The 25,883-nt window shown below is 40.4% G+C and overlaps 1 protein-coding gene across 2 annotated transcripts in view; it reads left to right on the top strand.

The window, feature by feature from the left end:
* GNAL (G protein subunit alpha L) overlaps positions 1 to 25,883 on the top strand; it is a gene marked incomplete at both ends in the record, with an annotated part of 191,427 nt that overhangs the window by 156,682 nt on the left and 8,862 nt on the right. For both annotated transcript variants that reach the window (XM_080339408.1, XM_080339409.1), the window contains 4 exons: positions 21,963 to 22,017; positions 24,847 to 24,920; positions 25,416 to 25,474; positions 25,710 to 25,830. In XM_080339408.1, coding sequence (XP_080195534.1) covers positions 21,963 to 22,017; positions 24,847 to 24,920; positions 25,416 to 25,474; positions 25,710 to 25,830 — 309 coding nt within the window. The remainder of the gene's footprint in view (positions 1 to 21,962; positions 22,018 to 24,846; positions 24,921 to 25,415; positions 25,475 to 25,709; positions 25,831 to 25,883) is intronic.

Below are 25,883 nucleotides of genomic sequence, written 5' to 3' on the forward strand. Positions count from 1 at the left end.
AATTGTTGCCTCAAGGTGCATAAGCATAGGAAAAGCAGATGCAGCTGTCTGCAGAGCCACTGCATAGGGGATGTCCTTGCTGTTAAACCACTTGCAGCATGTGAGATGTTGCTTTTCAACAAGGATAAGAGCATTATGAACTAATACTTTATTCTTACGTCTGAATTGGATTGACAAGTTCAACTCCAAGATTTTCCATTCCTAATTAGTATTTTTATTATTTTGTGGATTTTTTGCATGAAATGTATCTGTCCTCGGAAATTATACATTAACCTGAGTAAATACTCCCTGAACCTTTCAAAGATTAACTTTTATTTACATTTGCTTTGATTTCCATGTGTCCGCATGCTTTTGAAGGCACAAGTATATTTTAGCTCAGTAATTTCAAGACTGTTTGTTACTTAAAATCACTTGCCAAGCCTGTGATATTTACACCTGATAGTCGGTCAGTAGCATCAGTTTATCGTTACTCAAGCAGTTGAGATGCAACCTATATGAAGGGGGTCAGAAATTTTTGGTTTAGTTGGTAATTTTAAAAGAAAAAAAGGCTTGCTTCCCTTCTTTCTGAAAACCATCTGTTTAGGTGATGCATCCTCTGTTGGTCCTGCAGGTGCATGTATTTTAGTCATCTCCAAAGTTTAAACTTGTTGGGATTTCTCTTTCGGGAGCCTGAGGAATGGGAGGATGATTGCTGCTCCTACAGTTAGTGCACGTAGCTGTGAAAAAGTGACTTGGAAAGAAGGACGTCTGCCTGAGAAAGCTGAATAATACAATTTCCCTACAACAGCAGCCTATGCATAAAAGAGTTAGATGACATCAATACACAAAAGGCACATAAAGACAAATGCAAACACTGGTGCCAGTTGTGTCAGCATTGGCACAAAGGGACTCTTGAGTTCAGCGAGTCCCTCTGGTCACCTCCCTGCCACTCCTGGCCGGGATTTTCCCCTGGGCTGGGGGAAAAGTCACTCAAGTCAGCACCTGGATTTGGAAAGAAAAAGGATACGGGTGAGCTCTCAGACACATCAAACGTGGCACAAGTCCTGTATGCGTGCAGGGAAGGGCTCTGTGATTCTGGGAATTGTGAGTTGAATAGACTGATGTCAAAGAGAAGCTGTAACCTCGTCTGACCCACTGCCTATACATTTTTGTTTAGTCAATATTTTAGGCAAATTACAGCCAAGAAAAAAAAATAGAATGTATTGTTAGGAATAGGAAAAGCTAAGAGAAAAAAAAAAGGTAGAAACAGTAAATTGTTAAAAATTTTTGCATGCATATCTTAACTCATTCAGTAACTCTAAAGATGTGGATTCTGAGCTGAGTGTTTGTAAACTATTCAGACATTAGCCTTTCTGGTTTTCTAAGGGAAGTGTTTTTATTCTTTTGTGCCAGAATCCCTTTCCAGGTGTGTTCAACGTTCTCTTATGAAAAGACAGCGAAAATATTTAGTACAATTTATAGAAATTATCACTTTATATAGAAAGAGGAAAACAACAGCTTTTCTATTGGTAATAAATAAATGTTTTCAAATGCCTGTAGCCAAATCCAGGGGGTGTCCAGCTGAGCTCAAAATCCACAGTTGCTGCTTGAGTTGACAGTTGAAGTGTCCTGTGCTGCCTTACCATAAGATACAACAAGAAGATATGGCCATATCTCTGAATAAACACCTGGACGTCAGCTACTTGTTCCTTGTCACAGAGTTCCCTCGCACAGATCCCTGCCTCCTTATTCAAATACCCATCTCTTTCCCTTTAAAATGTAAACTGAGACACATTGTCATGTCTGGTTTTGCTAGAATAGCTCCTACCATTGTAATTTTAAAAAAACAAATAAGCTAAAACCAATTTGAAATAACTGTAGGTGCCTGGAGCATCTTTCTTATGAGGAGAGACTGAGAGCTGGTCTGTTCAGCCTGGAGAAGAGAAGGCTGAGAGGGGATCTCATCAATGTTTATGAATATCTCAAGGGTGGATGTCAAGAAGATGGGACCAGACTCCTTTCAGTGGTGCCCAGCAACAGGATGAGGGGCAATGGGCACATTCCGTCTGAATATGAGGAGAAACTTCTTTACTTTGAGGGTGCCAGAGCCCTGGAGCAGGCTGCCCAGAGAGGCTGTGGAGTCTCCATCTCTGGAGACATTCAAAACCTGCCTGGACACATTCCTGTGTGATCTGCTCTGGGTGAACCTGCTTCAGCAGGTGGGTTGGATTAGATGATCTCCAGAGGTCCCTTCCAACCTCAACTGTTCTGTGATTCTGTAAATCACAGGAAGGGAGTTTGGCTTCAGCTAGTGTTTTTATGATGTTTTTAGGCCTCAAGAACAGAATTTGGAGAGCAAGAACTAATTGTGATTATGCTGATGCTAGCAAACGATGGTCTGTTTTCTGTAACAATAACTTGATGTTTGTTCTTAGCAAATCAGCCACAATTAAACAGAAGTTGGTAATCACCTACGTGTTTGTGGCTGAAATAAGTGACCTTTGTAGCGCTGAGGCTGCTCACAAAAGGCTGGGGAGCTGCGTCTGTCACAACCACTGTGCTTCCTGTCCCAGCCCCAGGAGGAAACCGCAGCAGCAAGGGTGGGGAATCTCCCACTTGCTGGATGCTGCGTCTCAGCCTTTCAAACACACACCTCGGTCTTACTAGTTATATGCAAAATAAATAAAATGGTATGCCCGCAAGGCATCGTGAAGCCAAGCTAGACGTCACATCCAGCGCGCAAATTATAGCTTCTGCCGCTCAGCTCACCACTAATGCATCTGTGAAACAGTTTTTACTGAATGAAACGTAGAGATGGCACACTTAGGAAATAATTGCCTTGAGCTCTTAATGATGAAAAAAAAATAATAATTTAGAAGTATAGTAGTTGCTGTGAATCTGCTATCTACAAGGAAACTTGGAACAAATGCTTCTTTACTGAAATATCATGAAATCTCATCTCTCAGCAGGTCAGTTATGACATGTATATATATTTTTTTTTTAAATCTATAAAAAGCTATCCTGTTAAAATACAGCAATATATTTGAAAAGGAAGAAGATGTCTTGAAAATTCACTGGCTTAACATACAGCTGCTTAAATTAACTTTGTCTTATAGGACTATTTTAATTATGTCATAAATTAAATACAAGTAGATCAAAGCTTGCATTATTATTTATAGTTGCAAAACCTTTTCAAGGACATAGTATTTGTAGTCAGCTCATAATAGCTGTAATTTTCTTGTTCCACAGCCTCTCGTAAAGAAGCTGCTATATATGAGTCTTAACTTTTCTCTGGTGTATGTATTTTGGAATATTTTCTGAATTTCTTTATTTTACCAGCTCCTTTTCAGGCTCCTTGAGTCTTTTGACACAGACTGAAGGTGCAATCACAGCCCATCTGGACACACCCAGCCTTGCATTAGCCCAGCCAGTTTGGGCACCTGTGCAGAAGGAAAAACCTTAAATTCAGCCAGGTTTCTAAAATACTGGGCTCAGGCACTGAAGCCTTGGCATAGCAGATATACTGCTATGTGTAATTGAGCTGACTAATTTACATTTCTGTAGATGTCTGTGGTAATTCTCTGTACACCTGTAAATCGCCATGAAGATAATGATTCAGTTGAAGTTTTCTCTTATCCATAGTTATGTACCTATCCTGTGGGTGTCTTCTTTTGTCCTGTTACATGAGTTTCATAAGTTCTACTTAAGCATTTCCTTTTCCTTATCCATCCCATTTTTTCTCGGTATTTATCTTTCTTAATTTCTTGCTGTCTGATACATTTTGCAGCGTTATTCTCAGCTCTTATCATTTGAAATAATGATCCTGCATTTTAGTAATATCGTCTGTTTTTCAGTGCATTGAGAAAGCATCTTTTACTTATTCTGCAAATGTGACTTATTTAGCAACTTCCACACACCTTGCTGAACTTTAAAGGTAAATTGCAAAGTGTGCTTGATTTCATTCTAGGGGAGAAGGTAAGGTTTTGTTGCATTGATTTCAGTAAGAGTGCAATCAGCTTACGTTTATTCCTCCAGCATCTGAAACATGGGTAGACACCTGTTCCAGAAGCTAGATGCAGAGCAGAAAGAAGTCTTCCCCTTGGGATTAAATAGCTACTAAACTTTGTCACAAATACACAACAGGAAGCACAAAGATGCTTTTTTGTGTGCTATATATTGAGTAAAGCATATAAATGTTTTTCTGCTCTTATTTGTTTGTTTCTCCTTTGCATTTTCTCAGAAATATGTAGTCTTATTTCAGTAGCTTTAAGTAGTACCAGCCAGTTTGCTTTTAATGGATATTGTTGTGTTCATCGTTAAATACCACGTATTGGTAGAATTGCGTACTGTGCGTACAGCACCATAACCAACATGCAGAAGTGGAGCCAAGGACATGATATTATCTGGACTGTTGTCAGCATCAGTAAACACTAGCTTGTCTTTACCCTCAATTTGTAAGCAGAGTCTTTGCTGTCAGCAAAATGTCATGCAAAGGGTCCCCTCCCACAGCATTGTAATGCTTGTGTCATACAGCAGAACTGCTCCTGCTGACACACGGGCTTCCTTCCTGGGGTTAGCTCTGCCTCTTGGTTTTAACCCTTCAGTGACAGAATAATTAGGATTTGTGTCAGGCAGGTGCATATCTCTGATGGATATAACAACTTAATGAAATATATACATATAGTGGTATCTCCAGTGATGTTTAAATTGTCTGAGCGATGCCTTAGCACTGATAAACGGTGCTACATGTTAAAGCTTGCCATTGCCAGTGCGTCCTTCCTCTCAGAAGCGCTTTTTATGCTCACTTTCTACTTATTGATAAAATGAAATTCAGCCCTTTTTGCAGTAAGTGGGATTTTATGTGAAAAAGCAAGACAGGAAGGAGGGAAAAAGCATCATTTTGCCTCATTGTGCATCTCTCAGGTAGCACTTCCCTCAGCTGTTACTTGTCAGAAAGATTTTTTTGGATCTTTGGGTCCAACTCAATATCCTGCTCAGCACTGTCAGCTTAAGCTTTCTGAGGAGGCTCTTGCCCCAGCACTTACTGGAAGTATAAATTGCATCCTGAAATATGCACCTCTCTTGGTCATTGTTGCCAAGATGACAAAAAGTTGTTGAGTTCCAAAATTAAAACTCTAAGCAAGCAGAGGAATCCTGGCAATTAATAGTGATACGATCAAGCAATTTTCTGAACTGCTGAAATAGCCTTTTCTTTGGATAATAAATCCATGTGGGTTGGAAGGAGGAAATAGTGTATTTGGGTTCTAAGAAGTTGTGTGGCAAAGTCAGGAAAATAGCACTTATGTTAGTGGTGGGGGCTGGAGACTTTTTTGGAAGGATTGTGAGAGAAGGCATAAGCTTAGAACAATTGAATTTTAGAATAAGACCGTGTAATGTAACTTTGAACTATTTATAACATGCAGAGAGATATAGTGCAGGTACTTGTGTTTAGTGTAATTATGCTTATGCAATCAGCTTTTTTAGGAAGATATCCATTTGACTAGTTTATTTTTGGAAATGTACTCCAGGGTGCTAAAATGTATATCTATGTATCTGTCTTTATATAATTTTCAGCTTTGGTTCTAAATCTGTTTTTTGTATCTGTCAGAAGATATCCTTCAACCAGCAAACGCTATGAGACTGATTAACGACTGATGGCAGACAAATCTACAAATATCAAGCTTTTGGCAACGTAAATGAAAATGCCTTGCTTTAAAGTGGGGGGAGAGGGAGAGATTAATTTCCTGTTTAATTTCTACAAGAAAAGACCCGCAGCCTAACCAGATGGAATTTCTTTGTACTATAAATAAGCAAACCTTTCCATTTTTCATGGCTTCAATTTTGATATATTTCTATCTAAATGGTTTCTTCCACATCTTTCCTTATACTGCTGGGTTCAGAGATGTTCCTCAGATGCTCAGTAGATGATGTAAATAGTGGAACAAAGCTCTTCAACACTGATACAGATGTGTATATATAGATAGATAGATAGATAGATATAGATAGATAGAGAGATATATATATATATAATTCTAAACATGCTGTGGCTGGCTGGGGCAGACCTGATCACTGGAATGTATATTCTGGGGGAAGTTAGAAAAAAAATACATCTTGCCATCTTCAGGAGTGCTTGGTGCTAATCTAGCTAAATGGTTTTACTGACCATTATAGAGAAAGAGCAGAGCAATTAACTTATGCACAGCCTAAAAATAGATGGTTACAGGTTTATGTGAAATCCATTTTGTGTCCTTCAAAATGTTCCAGCTGTATTTAATCTCATGTCATAATTCATTTTATCCATTAGGTATAGTTTTACAATATTATTTTTATTAATGTTAATCCATTGGTTTCTCATTATACCTTGTATTCCATTCCTCACCATAACAATTGTAAGTCACATTTTATTTTATAACATGGATTATTTCGATAGAAATTATGACACCACAATGGCTCTCTTGTAGAACTTCCAGTCCTTCATCATATTGAATTGTATTTTCATTGTTATGCATGGGCATGTCCTTGACATGCAGTGTCTATATGGTATCTATACTAACTTTCAATTCTAGCCAGCTTATTGCCAGGCCTCTGGTGATCAACAGTATAGTTGTGTTTAAAGGAGTAAATACAGCAAATTCTAGTTGGGTAACTGATACTGTTCTCTCATATTCTACTTCCAGACATCTCTCTTTTCTGTCACGTTTAAAGATAAAGACCATAGTCATTCAAATTCCGATACAAATAAATTTTATCTTAAAAACAATTTTAAAAAGAATACAGGTGGAGTAGTGGTGCAAAGGCGTGAGTTCCTATAGCTTAAATCTCCTTTCTGGTCTTTTTTTCTAATTCTTCTGCTGTAATTAAGTAGGACAGGGGTGCTGCACGATGTTGTATGCCTTGCCAGAACAGAAAACATTTTAAGGTGAACTGCTGAAGAAAATCAATTACATTGGAAAACAAATTCTGCATGCGTAATTGAAGATACCTTGAAATGCTCGTATGGTCATTCTTCTCAGAAGATGATAAATTAGCATTAATGACAGGAAATTATGACCTGAGCATAGCATTAGCTTTCCTAGTTGTTTGAACAAATCGATGTGCAGATCTTGCTTTACAAAGCAGTGGGAACCCCTCAGCTTACAGACCAGGCCCTGGGTTGGTGTGGCGGGTGATCGACAGGTCAAAGGCACTGCCTAGAAAGTGAGCTGGATCGTGGTTTTGTGCCGCTGTCCTCATAGGATCATTGAAAGCCATCCACATTGTATTGAGGAGAAGCTGCTCTAGGAGGTGAAACTGGAGCCTAGCTTGTTCCTGTTGGCTTGATGGAGGTTACAGAGGAGCCCGTCTGTGCTGGGGTCTCGCTGTACTCTGGTGATTTCTGTAGGGCAGGTGCTGGCAAAAACTCTATTATATAAACTATTATTACGTTTATTATATTCTCTGTTAAGCACGCTGCTTGGAAGATACGAGAAAGAGCTAACGATCTGTATCTAAAGCTGAACTTAATAGCAAGATAACTGCACTTGCGGAGAATCATAGAATCATTTGATTGGAAGAGACCCTCAGGATCGAGTCCAACCATAACCTAACTCTGGCACTAAACCATGTCCCTAAGAACCTCGTCTAAATGCCTTTTAAACACTTCCAGGGATGGTGACTCCACCACTTCCCTGGGCAGCCTGTTCCCATGCCTGACAACTGACACAGGTGTGATCATGCCCCAGAGTAAAAAGCCACCTCTGTACCTGCAACATGCCATGCAATGTCACATATTGCTGGACCGTGCTTCTGACTCAGATGTTTGGAGTCTGGCTGCTGCGAGCAAATAATGGGGTCTCCATTTGCTTTACGGGAAGGACCTTCATTCAGGCTGCGAATGTCCAAAACTTTGCACACATCACTGATCTTTGGATTTTTGTCCCGTTGAGTTCCAAAGTCTTGTTATATTCAGTAGGATTGCTTATATCCTTAAAACTATGCTTGTGAGTGAATCTTGGTAGAATCAAAGCTTTTCTTGTACTGAATTTCTTAGTAACTCTGTGTATCTGAAATATTTAATCATTTTGACAAAAGAAAAAAATAATGCAGGAAAGTACAAAGCTGCCCTGCAGTTGGAATACCTCGCTGTTCATTTGTGTTTATCCACGTTAGTTCTGCAGTTATTAAAATTCCCTCTTACCTGTAGCTTCTATGAGGAAATAACTCACCTTGAAAATGGTGTCAGTTTTGAAGAGTATTTTTTCAATGCACTTTAGTATGCTTCAGATTAATTCTGGTCTTAATTTCTGTCCTACTGGCATGGGCCGTCAGTCCTACATAACATCCACATCTTGTGTGGAGTGGCAGAGATGGCCTGGGACACCCACAGTGTGTCATGGTGGTGCCCATCATATGGTTTCTCAGCCCTGAGATGGGAAGAAACACAAGCAGAAGGCATAAAAACCAGTTGCAAACATCCCTGTTTCCTCGCTTCTGTGATTTGACCTTTGTCCACCCAGTGTTTTGACACCGAACCTCCTCAGACATGCGTTTTGGTGGTCGAGCTGAATTTAGGTCAGAGCAGCCCCAGATCTGACACGTGACCACTAAATGAAGGAGCTTGTCTTAAAGTTGTTTATTACTAACACTTCTTGATTTGTTTTCCATTTGTTGTCAGATTTTCAAGAGTCTGTGTAGAAATATGTGATAAAATTCTGAAATTTAAGAACCACAGTCAGAAATGATTCATTTCAGTGTATGACTTTGTGCTTTTTGAATATGGGTTTCACTGAGACCTTCTTAAAAAGGCATCTTGTAAAATGGGGAAAGTGCAGCGACTGCCCAATTAAGATATGGGTTTTCCTTTCAAAATGTCGTCACAGTTGTGTTGTATAGGTGTTCTTTTTGAATTTACTTAAAATTTTTGTCAGTGCACCCCTCCACAAAGCCATTATTTTTCTGAAGAAAGCCTGGACTTCGGGTTCTTTGAAGTCTAATGCATCTAATACCCTGTTGCAAGACAGACATTTGTTGAGGGCAAGAGATCAGTATTTACAATGCTGGTGTTAGGACTGGATTATCTGTAATCTAATTAAGAAGGTTCCTAACAATTTGAAGGGATTATACGATTAACAGTTATCTGTGTGTTTATTTAATTAAAATAAATGCCCACAGATTTGGCTGCTATACCTGTGCTCTGGTATTTGGGATCAGAAACCCCATTTAGTTGGAAGCAGAAAACCAAACAACAACAAAACTTGTGGTTTGATTCTGTTTATGTGATGACTTTAATAAAATGTCTAGTGCCTAATTAATTTTTGCTCTATTTGCACTGAACTGCAATGCACCTTGTTACTGAAAACCATTTTGGAGAAAAGTTTTTTATGGGTTTTTTTTTTTTTGGTAAGGGAGAGAAGAGTGGTTGTTTTTTGTTTTGTTTTAAATACTATACCATTAATTTAAAAATTCATGTTTGCAGTGCTAAGCAGAAGCAGTAATTTTATAGGATACTCCTTTGCACAGGGCTGGTGGTTTGTATGTAACTTTGCAGTTTAGGTCTGGTATTGCTTAGTGAAGCTTCCCAGTTTTCTCGTTTGAAAAATTTCCAACTCTATGGGATCAAGAGTTTCATCCCATTGCAGAGCCAAGATCCCAGAGGCCCAAGTCCTCATTCTTCTTCACACCCTGCTTTAGATCTTCCTGGGACTACCTCCTAAGGGTGCTCACTCTCCCAAGTAATAGTTTGAGGAACTTCTGTATTACTTTGGTTAGTATGGACTTCCCAGGAAAAAAAAGGTCGGGTCCTTAGAGGTTATCACAGAAGTGGTTCTCGCCCTCAGGACAGGTGTTAGGCACACTCCAGCATCTCAACTGCAATGTCACACATTGCAAGTCGATGGGAAAAAACAATCTAGTAAGGAATTTGTTGTTCCAGGAGCCCTCAGGTCTGAAGTGGGAAAGAAAAAGCAAAAGGATAAAACTGCAGCTACTTTTCTTGCTGAAAATACAAAATTTTTACCTGTGCTCACAGCCCAACCGCAGGATGACCTGCCAGTATATCACCAGCTACACATCATTACGTAAACATGTGAGTGATGGTTCCCTATTTAGAGAATGAATGATTCCTGGTTTTCATTTCCACAGGTTACATGCAAGTTGGGAATGGTATTTTTAATCTTCTCTTCAAAAGAAAAAGAAGGAAGAAAACACAACATTTTGAAATCTGAACTGACAAGTGGTTTTGGGTTTCTGACAGTTATGCCTTATTTGTATATTCCTTTTCAGGCTTCTTCGCCTGCTATTGCATAAATCTTACACATTTTTTCCACTAACTGTATGGGCGGAGAAGACAGATTGGGAAGTTCAACTTCCTTCTCGGTGCCTGTTTTTAGGAGCTTCAGAAGTTGTCCAGGATTTAAAATTGGCCTCAGTGGATTTTTTTTTTTTTTTTTCTATAAAGTAAGCTTTTATCAAGCTTCTGCCTTTCCTTGCAGATGCGTGCATGGTACAAAGCAACAGCTCCTACGGAAGTGGCAGGGTGACTTTTCAGCTGTGAAGGCCGAGGTTGTTCTCACAGTAGCACCACAACACCTTAAGTGCTGGTAATATTGGCCAGGACCCTGCAAGGAGCTGCATCTGCCAGACTTCCAGGTGGCTTTGGGCAAGTGCCCAGGTTGGCTTGGGCGCTGCTGCCATGTGCCTGGTGCTGCTCAGCCCCCTCCTTGCCCATCTCTCGTGCCTGGGGACACGGGCAGCAAGCACCTCAGCTCAGTGTCAAATTCTCTCATATCCACAAACCAAAACTACCTTTGCCTCCAGCTTTTTGTAAACCAGACCCCCAAAATGACAACCGCATGTTGAGTACAGGGAAAAGAGATTTAAAAAACAGAAGCATCATGTAATCTTTAAAGTAACTTGAAGCAGGGCGTAATGAGGTTGTCACATAATTATTTTCCTCATTCTTCAAACCCAACTCATTGTTTTGTTGTTTTAGTAGTACAAATGCACTGTATACTGAAAATATCGAGGAAAATTGATGGGAATGGGAAGAAAGGTACAGAGAGTGTAGAATTAGGAATGCTTTCACAAAATGCCATATTAATAGTAACCAGTATTGTTAACATGACTTGCTGTCAAATGTACAGGTAGAAGGGTTGTAGGGCTGCCTGGTTTTGAACACTTGAGTTTTATAACCCTTGTTTTGTTTAAATAGCTTGTAACTGTGAAATGGAATCAGGCCAATTATTAGTAAGTTGGACATGGTCACTGTATCCTTCTGCCTTCTGTTTTTGTAGTAACAATTCATCTGCTTCAGCTCCGTGCCTTCCTCCAGCTACCCGAGGTAATCACTCAGCCGAGCCGTAGGTGTTATGACCAACTGCTTGAATACATTCAGTGGTTAAATATATCCTGTTCTAAAATGGGCAGGATAATGGTGATTTAGTGAAAACATTTCAGCAGTATCAATTGTAAAGATACAGGAATTTTCTTGAATCTAACGGTTATGTCTAGCGTTTGTTTCTGCACTGCTAGACCTCTGCTTGATGTTGTTCATATTTTCACCTCGTATTTTCTAAGGCAGCTGATCAAATACAGATACTTATCTGATACTGTTTTTAATGTACAGCTCCAAAGTGTGTTTTATGTTGGAATAAGAAGAATAAACTGACTGCTCTGGACTGCCAATAGGGAAGTCCTAATAAATTCTGGTGCATGGCATGGACAAGTTTGGGAAGAGCAGACTTTGTGTTCTTCCCATCAAAGGCGAAAGGTTACAGTGTCTCTTTGCTAAAGGGAAAGCAACAGGTCTACCTCTGAATGATGCGTGAAGTGCTTCTGGTGGGTGTTTAAGGCTAAAGTGTTCTGGAACTTCTGCAAGGAGGTCAGTCTTCATCATCCTTCTGTCCTTTAACTCCTGAGCCGTTGATTTTTGCCCTGCTGTGTAAGTTTTCTTGCCTTGAACATTGACAAGGTGGTATCCTATTCCAATAACTCTGAGAACATGTTGGTGAACCACGCAGTAGCCCTGCACATCAAAGGGCTGCTTGTAGAGTTTGTGTCCAGCACGTCCTTTGCACAAAGTTGAAGGCATGAGAGTGCAACGTTAGAGCTGGGGCAAGGATTAAGGAGTGTGGAAGAGAAATGATCTGCCACCACACCTTATAAACTGCAAAAAGGAAAAAGAAATGCTACCAGGTGCTCTGCAAGGTCTGTGTTAACACTTTCTCTGTTCCCATTGTGTAGGAAGCTAGTCACCTTCCTGACTTTTCTGTAGAGCAAGTTTTTCAGTTTTCTTAGTTTGCACTGACGATGTACTTGATGTCTTATATGCAACCCTAGAAAGCTGCTTCTCTGGTAGGACGCGCATTAGGAGCCCTCATATTCCTCAAGTGGTAGATATCTGTAGGAACTCCAGGTCATGTCTATGTCTCGGAGCCTGTAAGATGTGCTCACGAAAGCTAATCCTGTTATCCAAATGTTAAGCCTTGGAACTAGTGCCAGTCCTCCTGTTTAACCCCAGGACTCCAGCCATGTCAATTCTCTGGGTCATGTCAACACCTGACAAACACGTAGTAGGTGAAAGCAAACAGATATGCTCTCCTTTTGCTCAGGATTTTAGCACACTGTTCCTTTTATTTAGGTGTCACAAAAAATGCACAGGTCTGAAAACAGTAATAAACATACCTGTGTATGTGTATTAGGACACATCTTTTCCTGGCCCGGACCATTCGCCACCCGGAGGAGTTCATTTCTCTTGATCTGCATTTTCTGGGAGCTAGTAGCATCCTCTTTTTTGAATCATCTGCTTTGACTTCTAGACATGAAATCTCTTGGCAGCAAGTTCTCTTGCACTGAGCTTGGATTGGTGCCACAGGTAAACACAAACTTCTCGTGACTTCCTTTTAAGTCTGTGTTTTATTGCCTTTGCTTCTCCTGTTTGGGGATTTTCTGCTTTCTCTTTTATCAGCCTCCTATAGAAAACTCCAGTCAAATTGTTTTTTCCTTTCTGGCAATCACCATAGCAGACTTTTTATTCCAAACCACATCCACCAGAGTAAGTGATCTTTAATTTCCAACAACCAGTGCTGTTTCTAACCTAGATTTGGCATTCTTCATGGCTCGCAGTACTTGGTGGATTTTGTGAACACCAAGAGGATATTCACAGTGCAACCATTTTTGAAAACAAAACCATTAACCAGAATGTGTAAGTTGCACTGAAATAATTTTTCCATCTTACAGCAAGATAAACTTGCAAGTAACAGGGAAAGCTGAGTTTGCAACAGCCAGTGGAAATACATTTTGTTAACTTCTGACGTCTCCTGGCAACCTTGTGGTATGTAGCTGGTGCTTGTAAACCTGATGCATTTGACAGCTCCAAATATTATCAAGGGTTTTGCCCATAGTTCAGCTTTCCTGAACATAAAAGTCCAAGTTCTTTTTGAAGAATTCACCTGAAGAGGTGGAGGTGAGATCTTTTATGCACTTTAATTAGTGGGACATAAAGTTAAGGTTTTGATCTGTCATTCTGTCTAAAGGCATGTTCTCCAGGTTCTGACAGGATGGTTGTGTTCTGCCCATGTAACTCATCTGATGTTTCAGGTATTCTCTGCTTCCCTTCCAGCACTGCTCTGTGTAGTTGCTGGAAGATGTTAAGCAGTTGTTTCCATCAAACAGTGAATAAAGAGATCCTAGGCTATCATACGTTAGCTCATGAAGCAGTCAGGATACAGATCTCTCCGGCTAATTCAATATGAGCTTTCTGTTTTCAGGTTATCATCATTTGGTCCTCTGTTCAAAACTGCACTTAAAATTGCAGCATGTGCTCTGTGTAGCCTTTGCATTGCAGAACTCAAATCTGTCTATATAAACGCTCCATGGATGTTTCAATATGTGCATAATTATTATCAGCCTAGGACTGTCCTCTTGTGAGGAAGAAGAAAGTTCATTAGAGTCAGTGGATTCAAACTGGTGTGAATGTGGTCAAGGGGGTCTGCATGTGCCGGTCTAAGCCTCAGATTTTATCAGGGCTTCATTCTTTGTCTGTGTTTTACAGCAACTCAGCCACTTGCACCCATGGGAATAAAACGTCTGATCACACACAATACAAGAATATTGTCCCTTTTAAAATAAATAAATAGCCTTTCCTCTTCTTTCTCTCTTTGCCCATCTTCTGCCCTCTTCTCTGAGATCCCACGTAGCAGAAGTTGCAGATGGCAAGTCTCATTTCTGCTGGAGCCTGTTAACCTTTCTGTGTGAATGACAGTTTTCTAGATTTAAGTCTTAGTCAGTGTTTATGTTAAGAAGAGGGTTAATGATGATCCCCATAGGCCTCTCGCTTGGAAAGCAAAAACATCTGCTAAGCCAAAAAGTGGTTAGTTTGCTAAATTTAGAAGAAAGAGATGCATTTCCCAAAATTCACACTGCTTCTTAAGAAATTTAAGGAGCTGGGTGGGGGGGAGGGGGGCAAGCAGTTATGGAAGTCATCCTGTTTATTAATTTTTTTCATTTAGTTAATGTATTTTCAATTAAAAAAATAAAATGAGATTGTTCTTATCAGCAGAAGAGGGGTACTACTCACATATCTGAACCATTTAATGCAGTTGAACTTTTTGTACGTTTGTTTAGGTTAACAGATGGACACATGCCAAAGCCTGTGAAGCTTTAAGATGTTCTGTAGCACGTACTGAGAAAAGACAAATTAGTAGTGGAGAAAGTGAGGTTAAAATGGATGTCTGCTAGGAGAACTTTCTTAACCGAGGCCGTAGACTAGGAAAACTCTCCTGCAGATTTTAGCCATCTTCCTTTATCCTCACCAAACGCACTCCTGATTGCCACCAGCTGTCTGGGTCCTTGCGGGAAAGGGTGACCTGGTGAATGGTAGATGAGCCCTTGGTTCCAGCCATCATCATCTGTCTTTGCTTTTAACGTCTTGGATAAAATGGTTATCTGTAAATAGGGTTTCAACTAGAGTTTTCCTGTTCCACGGGATTACTGGTACCAATAAAGTGTCATGTGATGACTTTGCTCTTCATGACTTCATGGTGGCTGTGGCCACAGCAAGCAGCAGCCACAGCCCAGGCAGTGGAACGAAGTGGGGTTTACTCTTCCCTGTTGAGCTGCTTGTGCCACCAGCGGCGGGACGGACACTGGGACAACAAAGAGCCGTCGCTTGCCTATCCGAGACCCTTCCTGGTCTTTATACACCCATCCCTCTGAGGCAAGCTCAGGGCGCCCAGTGCTGTCCTGGGGAAACACGCAGCTTCTCCATAAACCCTACAGCATCCAGGCTGTGTGTCGGTCATCTGTGGTCGCCAGCAGGCTGGTGGTGGGTGACAGCCCCTCCAGCTCTCTCCCGGCCACGTTCCCCCAAGCAGAGGGCTAGCCAAATGCTTTAAACCACCATCCTTCAGTTTCACTGGCCTGTTAAGCCAGCTGGCTTCAGGCATGGCTGTACTTTGCTCTCGCTCTCTAGCTTCTGTTTAACCTTTTTATCTCCTGGCTGCAAGAGTTTTCTTGCAGCGAGCAGTGCGTTGCAGATGCGTGAATGTGCATTTCTGTGGAGAAATCCCACCTTTTTTTGTTTTGCTTGTCTTCAAGCAGCCCTTTGCCAACCCCTTGGGGCGAGACGGCGTGAGGTCCCCTGGGTGGCTGGCCAGCCTTGGGAAACACACGTGTGATGAGTGAGCAAGGTAGATTCTGGGGATCTTTGTGAAATTCGGGTTTCAGCTGTATTTTAGCAAAACCTGACTGGGATGAAGACGTTTTAGGAAGACGCTGGGCAAGGGGGCAGAGGCTGCCCCCTGCTGGCCGCTGCTGGCATCGCCAGGGCCGGGGGGGGCGGCAGCGTCTCCCTCTCTGCTGTCACCTCTCCCCTCTGCTGTCACCTCTCCCCTCCGTGCTGTCACTTTCTCTCTCCCAAGCATGTCACCACCGCACCAGCAGCTGAAGTGACAGTTGGCATTTGTGTTGAGATAGAACCATAGAATCGTGGAATTGTTTTGCTTGGAAAAGACCTTTATTAATCGTCCAGTCCAACCCTTAATCTTGCACTGCCAAGTCTGCATCTAAGCTGTGTCCCTAAATGCCTCATCTATGCATCTTTTAAATATGCCAGCTTTAGTTATGGTCACACTTTCAGGTATGACAGGAGTTTCCAGAGTGAGAGGAAATGACTAGTAGCTTTTTAAAATAAAAGTTACATTTTCTACAGCACAGGTCAGTGAGGAGTAGAAACCAGTCTGTTACACCTAAAACATGAAATATATTCCTGATACATGTTTAGCACCACAATCAACATTTCCAAGCTACTTGCCAGCAGAACTCACAGTGCTGAACATCAGCATTGTCAGCTCCTTGGAAATCTCTGACATATTTTACATCACCAGAATAGACTTTTCTTCTACATTAATAATCCTTTTGCACAGAGAGGCAAGCTCTTGAACAGGAAATCAAGACAGAGCACATATTACAGCTAAAGAACATCTTGGCACAGTAACTTCTCTGCACATAATCAGCACGGGATGGATGAGCAGAGTTCAGTTAGGTTAGGTGAGGACCCCTATGAAGCATGAGAGCTGGTGAGGGTTCTGTGACTGCACTTCTTCCCATCTTCAGAAGTGAACAGATGCTTTTTCACCGCTGGGAATAAAAGAGAAGTCCTGAGGGACCAGCGCTGTTAACAGATGCCAAAAATGCTTCACAACGAGTATCAATACAAAGACTTCTAACCCTTCAGAAATAAATATACAATTTCAGTAGCCTCTTCAGTGTTTGCACTGGGTATTTTCTTCTGTAACAGCTTACACGGCAGTTGGTCATTCAAAATGAGAGCAGTGTAGGTGTGCCAGCGTCAATCCAAAACTTGTTTCGTTCCCTCTCTTCCCTCTGCCTCATCCTGCCTTCGCTGCCATCCTTAAACTGCATGAGAAGCAACTGCCAAGCAGTATGGAGGGAGAGAGGGGAAAATCTCCACTAGCACATGGAAGCTTTATTTAAAATATATTCGCTATTTAAATTTGACAGCAACTGTGAAGCGTAAGGTATTCTCAAAACCAGAAATGTGTAGTTTCCTACTTCAAATATTGCAGGAAGAGTTAACAAGATTGTAATCCCTTGGCTGATTTTTTATGTGTGTGTGTGTATATATATATATATGTATATAGAAAGAAAAAAGGAAGAAAAAAAGTTTGAATCTTAATATTGTTCCTGATAACTGCAGGAAAGAGAGAAAAAAAAAAAAAAGAAGGTGAAAGTATTTTTTTCCATTTCAGCTCCCTAGGGACTATGGGTAGGTGTTCTCCTTGTGAAATGTCTGCCTCACGTGTGATTTATTGCAATTCAAGGAGGGTGGAATTCAAAGTCCTGGTCCTGGATGGTTTTATTAGTAGACTACGGTGCTTCTGCTGGGTTTTGAGCCTGACTGAGGAGTTTGCAAAGTTCTTGGTGGTCCTTCAAAAACGTAAAGGTTTGCTGACCCTGACAACTTACTTGAGGATAAATTTGCAATTCTTCACTCTGAGAACTCAGAGCCACAGCATTCAAGATTTGCCACGTTACCTTTTTCTTTTAAAGAGACAAGCATTTTGACGTGTGTCTGATTTCTTGTTTTCAACAGCAGCTTTTTGATATGAGGCGTTTGAGATGTTGGGGTGAGATCATAAAAAATGGTTGAAGTAGATGGAGATTTATTAAAACGTGTAGTTTATTGTATTGATCTGCAATTTAGCACTTCGTCTTTCTGATTCTTTGTATGTCAAAATACACTTGAAAGTACAGCATGGGTTTTGTGTCTATCATATCATTCTCAAGATGTGATTTTTCTTTTAGTTGTGGTTTTGTTTGTGGGGTCAGAATATCTATACAGAGCCGTGTAGTGATTTACCCAATGAGAAGAGGATTTTCCTGTGTGATTACCTCCTCTTTATTTGTGCATTTATGAATCCTTTTTTTTCAGAAATTCTTATATAGCTGCTGCTGCTGCTCAAATTGCCATGGTTTTTAAAGAGAATAATGCTTATTGATAGTTCCCACATGCATTGGCAGGCACATCTAAAACCTGTACTTTTGTGTTCACGGCTTGCATAATATAAAATTTAGAGATTGCTTGTCAAACTAAGTGTCAGCTGAGTTTCCTAGGAAACTCACTGAAGATATTTATAAAACTACAGATCAGCTTAATAATAGATATAATAATGTTAGTAGCTCGTGATTTTTTTAAACTTTATCAGTCCATTTTTCTTTGGTTTAATTTGTTGGCAAACCAAACCACTGCATTTCCAAACAGAGCAGTGAAGATTTGCCTTCCAATATCTCATGTAATTTATTTTAAAAAAAAGGAAAATAAAGTCGTTTGTACTGGTCCATGTAAGGAAATGCAAAACACCCTACCGTAAAATTAAGAAGAATCCAAGTGTCGTACTAACTATCAGACTGAGTCCTTCATAAATAAAACCACAATTGTGAAGTAGAAGTATAAATATTATATGTTATAGTTTTATTCACGATTGAGTTGACTGCATGAGTCTAAAGTTCATTGTACATGCATGCAAAGAAGCCATTGCAGAATTAACATAAGTCCCAAATATGGGTTTCTATAGAAGCTGCATAAATAGAAGACCTGTCAGTATTTTAAAAAGGCATCATTCTGTGACAATAATTTTATCCCTGAGCTGGAAAAAACAGGATCTAAAAAGAGAGAATAAGTGATACTGCTGTCCATTTTTATTCATTTTTCTGCTGTTGTGTTTTCCTCACACTTGATTCTTGGAGTGAAGACATGTGTGTTACCACAGTTGGGAAGTATCCTCATACTTCAAATTAAAATTTTAGTCATGTAAATTTAAAATTCGCTGGTGTGTATATATATGTATATATATAAAAGAATGTGTATTATGCCAGAACATAATTATTGGAGGCATTTAGGATTAGTAGGAATTAATGTTCTTTTAGAAAGCAATTTTGAAAAGTGATTCCAATTTTCCCATTTTAATACAGTAATGAGAATGAAGTTAATGCATTTATTAGTGAGGCAGTACTGATTCCTTATCTCATCTGGAATCCGTTACTTGCACCTCCTATGTACATTCGGCTGTCAAAGCTATTTTTTTTTCAAGTAAGGAGCTTATATGAAGGATATTCAAGAACTGATTTGCGTTCGAAAATAAAGAGTGTAGCTTTTTGTCTTTCTGTGTCTAGAAATCTCAGTGCACATATAATGTAGGTGCAAAAGAAATCTTAGGAAGCCTGTCCATCACATACTGAAAAGGTTAATTTTCTGTAAAGCTAAGAAATTTAGCCAAATCCTAATAGTCGTTGCGTTTTGATGTATTGAATGCTAGTGGTATCGCTGCAGTTCGATACAGTAGGGTGGCAGGTATAACCTTGTAAGCCATAGCATTTATTTTAGCATAGATAACATGTGGCCAACAACATTACAAGCGTAAAATGTTAGGGCTGCTATGTCAAGTGATATTTTTTAAGTGCATGGTATTCGTCAGAGCTCACCTTGTAACTGCAGGGTTGCTATTTAGTGTATTTGAAATGGGTCCTATTGCTGGGAGGACACTGACGATTTCTAAATGGAAGACGACTTGGGCTGATACTTAGCTATCTAATTTGGAGACTTATTCCCAACCCTGCCGTGGATTATTTGCAATGTAACTCTGCGTTACTCACTTCTCTGTTCTGTAGCGTAATTGGCCTGGTTGGAAAATGCAAATGTTCAACAAATAACCTTCCTGAAGTGCTTGTTGTATAGGTGAGAGAGATGTGGATTGGTAGTAAAACCATGTTTAATCTTTTTGGATAAATTTGACCAATATGACTTTGGTACTGGGGAGACAAGATTTCTCTCTTATCTCTGATTTATACATCAAATCCCAAAGGAATGCCTCTGCAAGAAAAATACCGCTTCACACTGTCTTGCGAGGTTTGTGACAGAGTCATATATGTGTACAAATGCTCACTTCTGTCCCCAGGCACAACCAGAGCCCTTTCCCGCGTCAGCCGTGCTTGAGGAGCGTTTTCTCCCCTGACTTCTGTTGTGTTTATTGACCCTGGGACTGTGCAAGCAATTGCGCTGCCCACAGCGGCTTGCCAGCTCTCCCTCAGGCTCCTGCCCGTTTACTGCGGGCTTGTTGAACCTGCCGGCCTTGCAACCTCACTGCACTCAGAGACCTGGATTCACCCCTCTGCTAACCATTTACCAGGCCTGTCAGATCAAACTGTGAAGAAACTGGACAGAAAAGTTATTTGGAAATACAGGATTGCTGCATGAATAGCCGTATTAAGGAGAATTACTTCTCATTTAGGAAGAGATTCGGCTTAGAGATGGTTTTGTTTGTTTCATCCCGTATACTGCAAGCCTGAGATGAGAGTTGTGTTAATGGTAGGTGAGCCAGTTAAAAACACGTCGCTCTGCTCCAGCATCTGCATTAACTGTGGGGGTAACTGAAGTTAAATTTTGCTTAATCAGTAATCTCAAGGTGATTAAAATCATCTGACCAGAAGGTTCATTCTGAATACAGCTGCTTTCTCATAGGCACTGTAACTGACTACAAAGATGTACTTTTATATCTTTATGTAAGTTTTTGGTAGGGGAGGAGGATTTGTGAACAGATTATTTTTCTTTAGAGTTCATTCAGGATAATTTTATTATCAAGCACCCTTTGTGTTGCGATCAACAGTGATTTTTTTTAAACAATATGCTTAGCCATCATACCTTGACCATCCGGAAAGAAAAACTGGATATTGTAACTGTAGATACTGCATTTTGTTTCTGTTTTGTAACAATAGAGGTTCAAGAAGGAAAAATAGTATAAATAAATCTATATGTAGTGTATTTTCCTTTCAGTTTGTATCCGTGGGAAAGTGCTATGAGGCTTTTAGGGGAGTATTTTTTTCAACTGGTCAGTGTGTGACCCCGGTGTTAACAGTGAGTCACATTGCAAGTCAAGAGTTCAGTTTTTTGTCTTTCCCACTCCATCTAAGGAGATTCCACATACACGCCTGAATAAAATTGGGAAAAACTTGCAAATTGGTAAACAAATCTTGATAATATTGTAACAGGGTAAGTCAGCTGGTGGCATATTCACTGCCAAATACCAAATAAGAATGTAAAAATTCAAGAGAGTTTCTAAGGCATACAGGCAGTCCGGGGAAAATGAGGCAGCTGGGCTCACACAAAATCTGAGAAATGGGTGAAAGTGAGAGGGAAGAACCTGCCTATTTTAGCTATACATATAAAATCACATTTTTGTGTCCTTACTACTACCATTCTAACGTGTTCTAGGAAAGAATTAAAGCTTGAGAAGATTTTTTAAATAACTAGAGAATGTGGTTTCCCTCTCTTTTTCTGGTTCCCTTTTTTCTTGTCCTTCCATACAGCTTTAAGTTTTTTTTTCACCTTACTCATCTCACAGAATTTTCACAAGGTAAAGAGTCAGCCTAGTGAACCTCCACTTCATGGTGTTTTTGCTTTCTACTTAAGCTTTAGTTGCAGTGTTTGAGAGTAGCATGTCAGTGCAAAGCTATTTGTATATATTAACAAGCATTTCTGCTGACATTAGTGAGACCATAATTAACATAACATTGTGCTAGATTAGCATTATGCTAAATAAATGCAACCCTTCACCCCGTTTTCTTTTTTAAACCCCCAAATATTTTTTATGTGTAAACATCCATATAATATTATGACACATGGCTAGTCTTAGTGCTTTTTAGTGGACCTTGCAAAATTATAACATTTAACTGCATCTGGACCGCTTGTGGGTACCACATAACGGTAAGTGCAGAAGAAACAAAGTGTATTGGAACAAAGTCTGGGTAAAAAGTTATTTGGCTCAGAAAATGTAACCTCAATCAATGTAAGTAAATCACCAGACTCCTACCTTTATCACTGGACTTGAATTTTACTTTGCAGCGGAAGTCTAAGCCGGAAAAGGCACTGAAGAGTGTTACACTAAGACAGTATTTTACACATCTAAGTGTATGTTTTGTTTTTCTTCTAGCTTTTTAGAAAGAATCGACAGCGTCAGCATGGATGACTACACACCCACAGATCAGGTTAGTGTAACCAGTGGGGCAGGGTCTGAACCAAGACACATACTGCATAATATCAAAATAGAGTCTAGCAGTTTTAGTAATGGGTAATAAAGAAGAGGCTTTTGGTGGTGCTCCCTTGTCTTTTACTGTTATTATATGTAGGTCAGAGATTCCTGTAATAGGTCTGTTATTTCTTCTTGCTTTCCATTCTGTGTCCCAGAAAGCAAAGGGAAGAGAAGACATAAATGTAAAAGCCTGTGGTTTTCCTTGCCAGCCATTTCTACACAGAAGCAGTGTTTTGTTTCAATGGTAGAGGTGGTGAAAACTCAGAGGCTTGTCATGTGCATCAGACGGTTCCTTCAGAGGCAGAAGCCTGCAGAAAGTCTAGTGTCCAAATTCAGGGGAGAGCACCAGCGGCAACAGCAGACCTCATGGATTCCTCTGTGGGCTTGCAGACATCTTTCCAGCCTGTGCCCACCTCCTGTGGGCAGCATACTTTCTGTTTAAGCCTTATTTGCAGAACAGTACACTTTTCTTCCCAGATGTCATGATACAATGAGAGTGGTGAAACACTGGCCCAGGTTGCCCAGAGAGGTGGTAGATGCCCCACCCCTGGAGACATTCCAGGCCAGGCTGGATGGGGTTCTGAGCAACCTGATCTAGTTGAAAATGTCCCTGCTCATTGCAGGGGGTTGGACTAGATGACCTTTAAGGTCCCTTCCAACCCAAACTATTCTATTATTCTACATCCTGATAGAGTACTCTGATGACAAACTCATTCAGGAAGGTGAAGGCTGAAGTGGTGCAGCCTTGGAGGAAGGAAGGGCTTCACCATAGTATATGGCTTCAGCTGCCTTCCCTGAGCTCTGACTGTGTGGTTTCCTTGGGCAGGTTGTCTCTTTGGCAAACGTAATCTGAGGTTATTATTCTTCAGTACTGGTGTCCCACTGTCACCTACTGGTCTCAGCCAACATTGTGGACCATGTCATAAACTGCACATACAGGTGGCAGAAGATAATCCCTGCACTGGATAATTCAGTCTCACTGTGCAAGGTGTATAACGGGTGGATGCCCTGAAAAAAATTGAATCACTAAATCTCATAGTGCAATCAGGGACTGAAATACAGAGAAATGAAGTGACTTGCCAGAGATCACATAAGGAAGTTTGCGAAGCAGAGCCTGTTTCTTCAGAGCTGGTTCAGGTCAATAACCACCAGCCTGTCCAATTACTCTGACCATATCCTGAAACAGAAGGCAGTAAAAAGTAGTATACCTTGTATTATAAGGTGAAACTTTGTATAGTCAACCCAGTATAGGATCAATTACTAAAGCCCTCAAGACATTTTCAGAACAGAGCAGCAGCCCTAGGATTTACTCCATCCAGACCTCATGGTCTGATTTTAGCATTGATACCACTCAGCTGGAGAGAGAAGTCAATGAAGCAAAGCCTCATTTTTGCTTTCATTATTTACGTGAGCATTGGGCTATTTGTTCCTGGGAGGCCTCTCTCTACCTGGAGCAGTCATTTTGTCATCTAGAAATTATTCCTGATATTTCCTTTGGGAAGAAATGCCCCGTGTCTCCAAAGAGCAGAAGAAACCTTTGGTATTTGGCAGGCAGAAAACTTTTGCTCTAAAGAAGGGATTCTCTTCTGCTTTTGTGTTTTCGTCCTGTTATTCTGTATCAGTTGTCCTGCTGAACTAACTGGTAAAAATCACTACTTTACTTTTTTCTCCTACTTTCTCTAGGTTTTTTTGCATCATCTCAAAATAATGACTGAGCCCAATAACAAACAAATGTCGGCAGGTGACAGAAAATGACACTAACATGTAAAATAACTGAAATAATTAAATAAGTGGCCTTCAGCTGAGTTCATGCAGCTCAAAGCAGCTGAGATTTGCCAGCTACTCTCAGCAGTAGATGTTAGGGTAGGGGAATAAGGCGAGCTGTGCTCGGGCTCTACACCGCTGCCTGTCTCCTTCCCTCCCCACTCTCACAGCCTCTGCGTGGCCAGGAGAGCCAAGCTGCACCGTGGGTCCTGCTCGGGGCAGGGGGGGTTCATCCCCATCAGGCAGCCCGCAGCTTTCGCTGGCCTCCGTTTCGGTTCTGCACCTGCTGCCCAAGCAGTGGTGCTGGATAGTGAAGGTTAAAAATGCTACTGGTGATGACGATGGCACACAGTGAGCTAGTTGCCTGAGGTATGCATCATAAATGGCTTTTGCCTATTTCCTTTCAGAATCTAGGAAATTATAATTTTTTTTTTATTAAAAGAATGTTATTTAAGTTGCAAAGTATTGCTAGTTGAAAAATAAGAAAGAAATTCCAGATTTATGTACAACCTAAATTCTGTTCCCCTGTGTTCTGTAACAGAGCTTTAATTACTCAGTCACAAGCTATTATTTCAATAGGATTCCTGTCTCATTCAGTACAAAAGAGGGCAGAATTAAGGTTGCCTGGGCAACTGTAAATCTGGAGTTTTCTAACATTTGAATACTTGACTTTACAACATGAATAACATGTTTTTCTTAGTTCTATGTAACTTCAGAATTCATTATCCACATCACATACAAAATTACGTGACCATCAATAACAGGTTTCAGTGTGCACTAAGGAGAACGTGTATATGGTCTCCTCCTTTCCAAGAGTGCAAAAGCCACATACAGATATAATGTTTGTGTATATCCACTGTGTCAGTATGGACAAATATAGGCTTACCAGCAAGTCTCATTGAACTTTAATTAAATGGAACATTTAAGACTTTTCATGGAAAATAATATTCCATGCTTTTAAAAACAAAATGTGGTTAGGAAAAAAAACTTTGCTAATCAGCTGCTGTGTTCTCATTTCCAGGACCTATTAAGATGCAGAGTGTTGACATCAGGGATTTTTGAAACAAGATTTCAAGTAGATAAAGTAAATTTCCAGTAAGTCTATTAGTAATTATTTATTAATATCATACTAATTTTTAACAGCTTAGTTCAGACATCTGTGCTCATGTATGCTTGGTATAGTAGGTTTATGGTGGGAGCTGGGTGCGGGGTTTTTTGTTTGGTTTGGTTTTGTTTTTTAGCTCTCTTTCCATAGATCCTACAAAAATGCCTCATATTTTGTAAAAAGAGCTGATATTAGTTATGTGTATTAGTGATGCTCTATTGTGGGATTGTCTGTGACTGAGACACTTGCCCTGGAAAGAGTGTATTTCTCATTTTAGGGGTTCCATAGCCTCCTCCTGGCAGGTGGAGCTGTGCAGCTCTCTGACATGCAGCACAGCATCAGCAGATCTCTCTCCCCTTTGGGTGGTATTTTACTACTGCTGTCCTTGGGGCTGTCAGATTTTTAAACCGAACCCTCATGCTGCATGCTTCGTGTGACTTTCCTATTGCACATAAGTGATATAACATCCTATGGCTTTTTAACAGCATGTTTGATGTAGGTGGCCAGAGAGATGAGAGAAGAAAATGGATCCAGTGCTTTAATGGTAAGTAAAAATATTCCACATTTTATTTTGAACTTATTTTCTGAAGTGTGAGCAGCTTAGTATTCATATTCACACATGGTGTGTCACTAATACAGGAGTCCAGTGTTACAGATATTTTCTTTGGGTATTTTTGGCAGTTTGGGGAGTAATGGCACTATTACCCCAAGGAGTATGTGCTGGGATAATGGAGATGTTCTTTGCTCTCTCCTTTCTCTCTTTTGTGTGTTCTGCCCAGACGTCACGGCTATCATCTTCGTTGTGGCTTGCAGCAGCTACAACATGGTAATAAGGGAAGACAATAACACAAATAGACTACGGGAATCCCTGGACCTTTTCAAAAGTATCTGGAATAATAGGTAAGACATGCCTCATTTCCCAACCACCCTCTCCAATTTAGCTACAGTTCATC

Source organism: Nesoenas mayeri (assembly GCF_963082525.1).
Source record: "Nesoenas mayeri genome assembly, chromosome: 2".
Taxonomy (NCBI): domain Eukaryota; kingdom Metazoa; phylum Chordata; class Aves; order Columbiformes; family Columbidae; genus Nesoenas; species Nesoenas mayeri.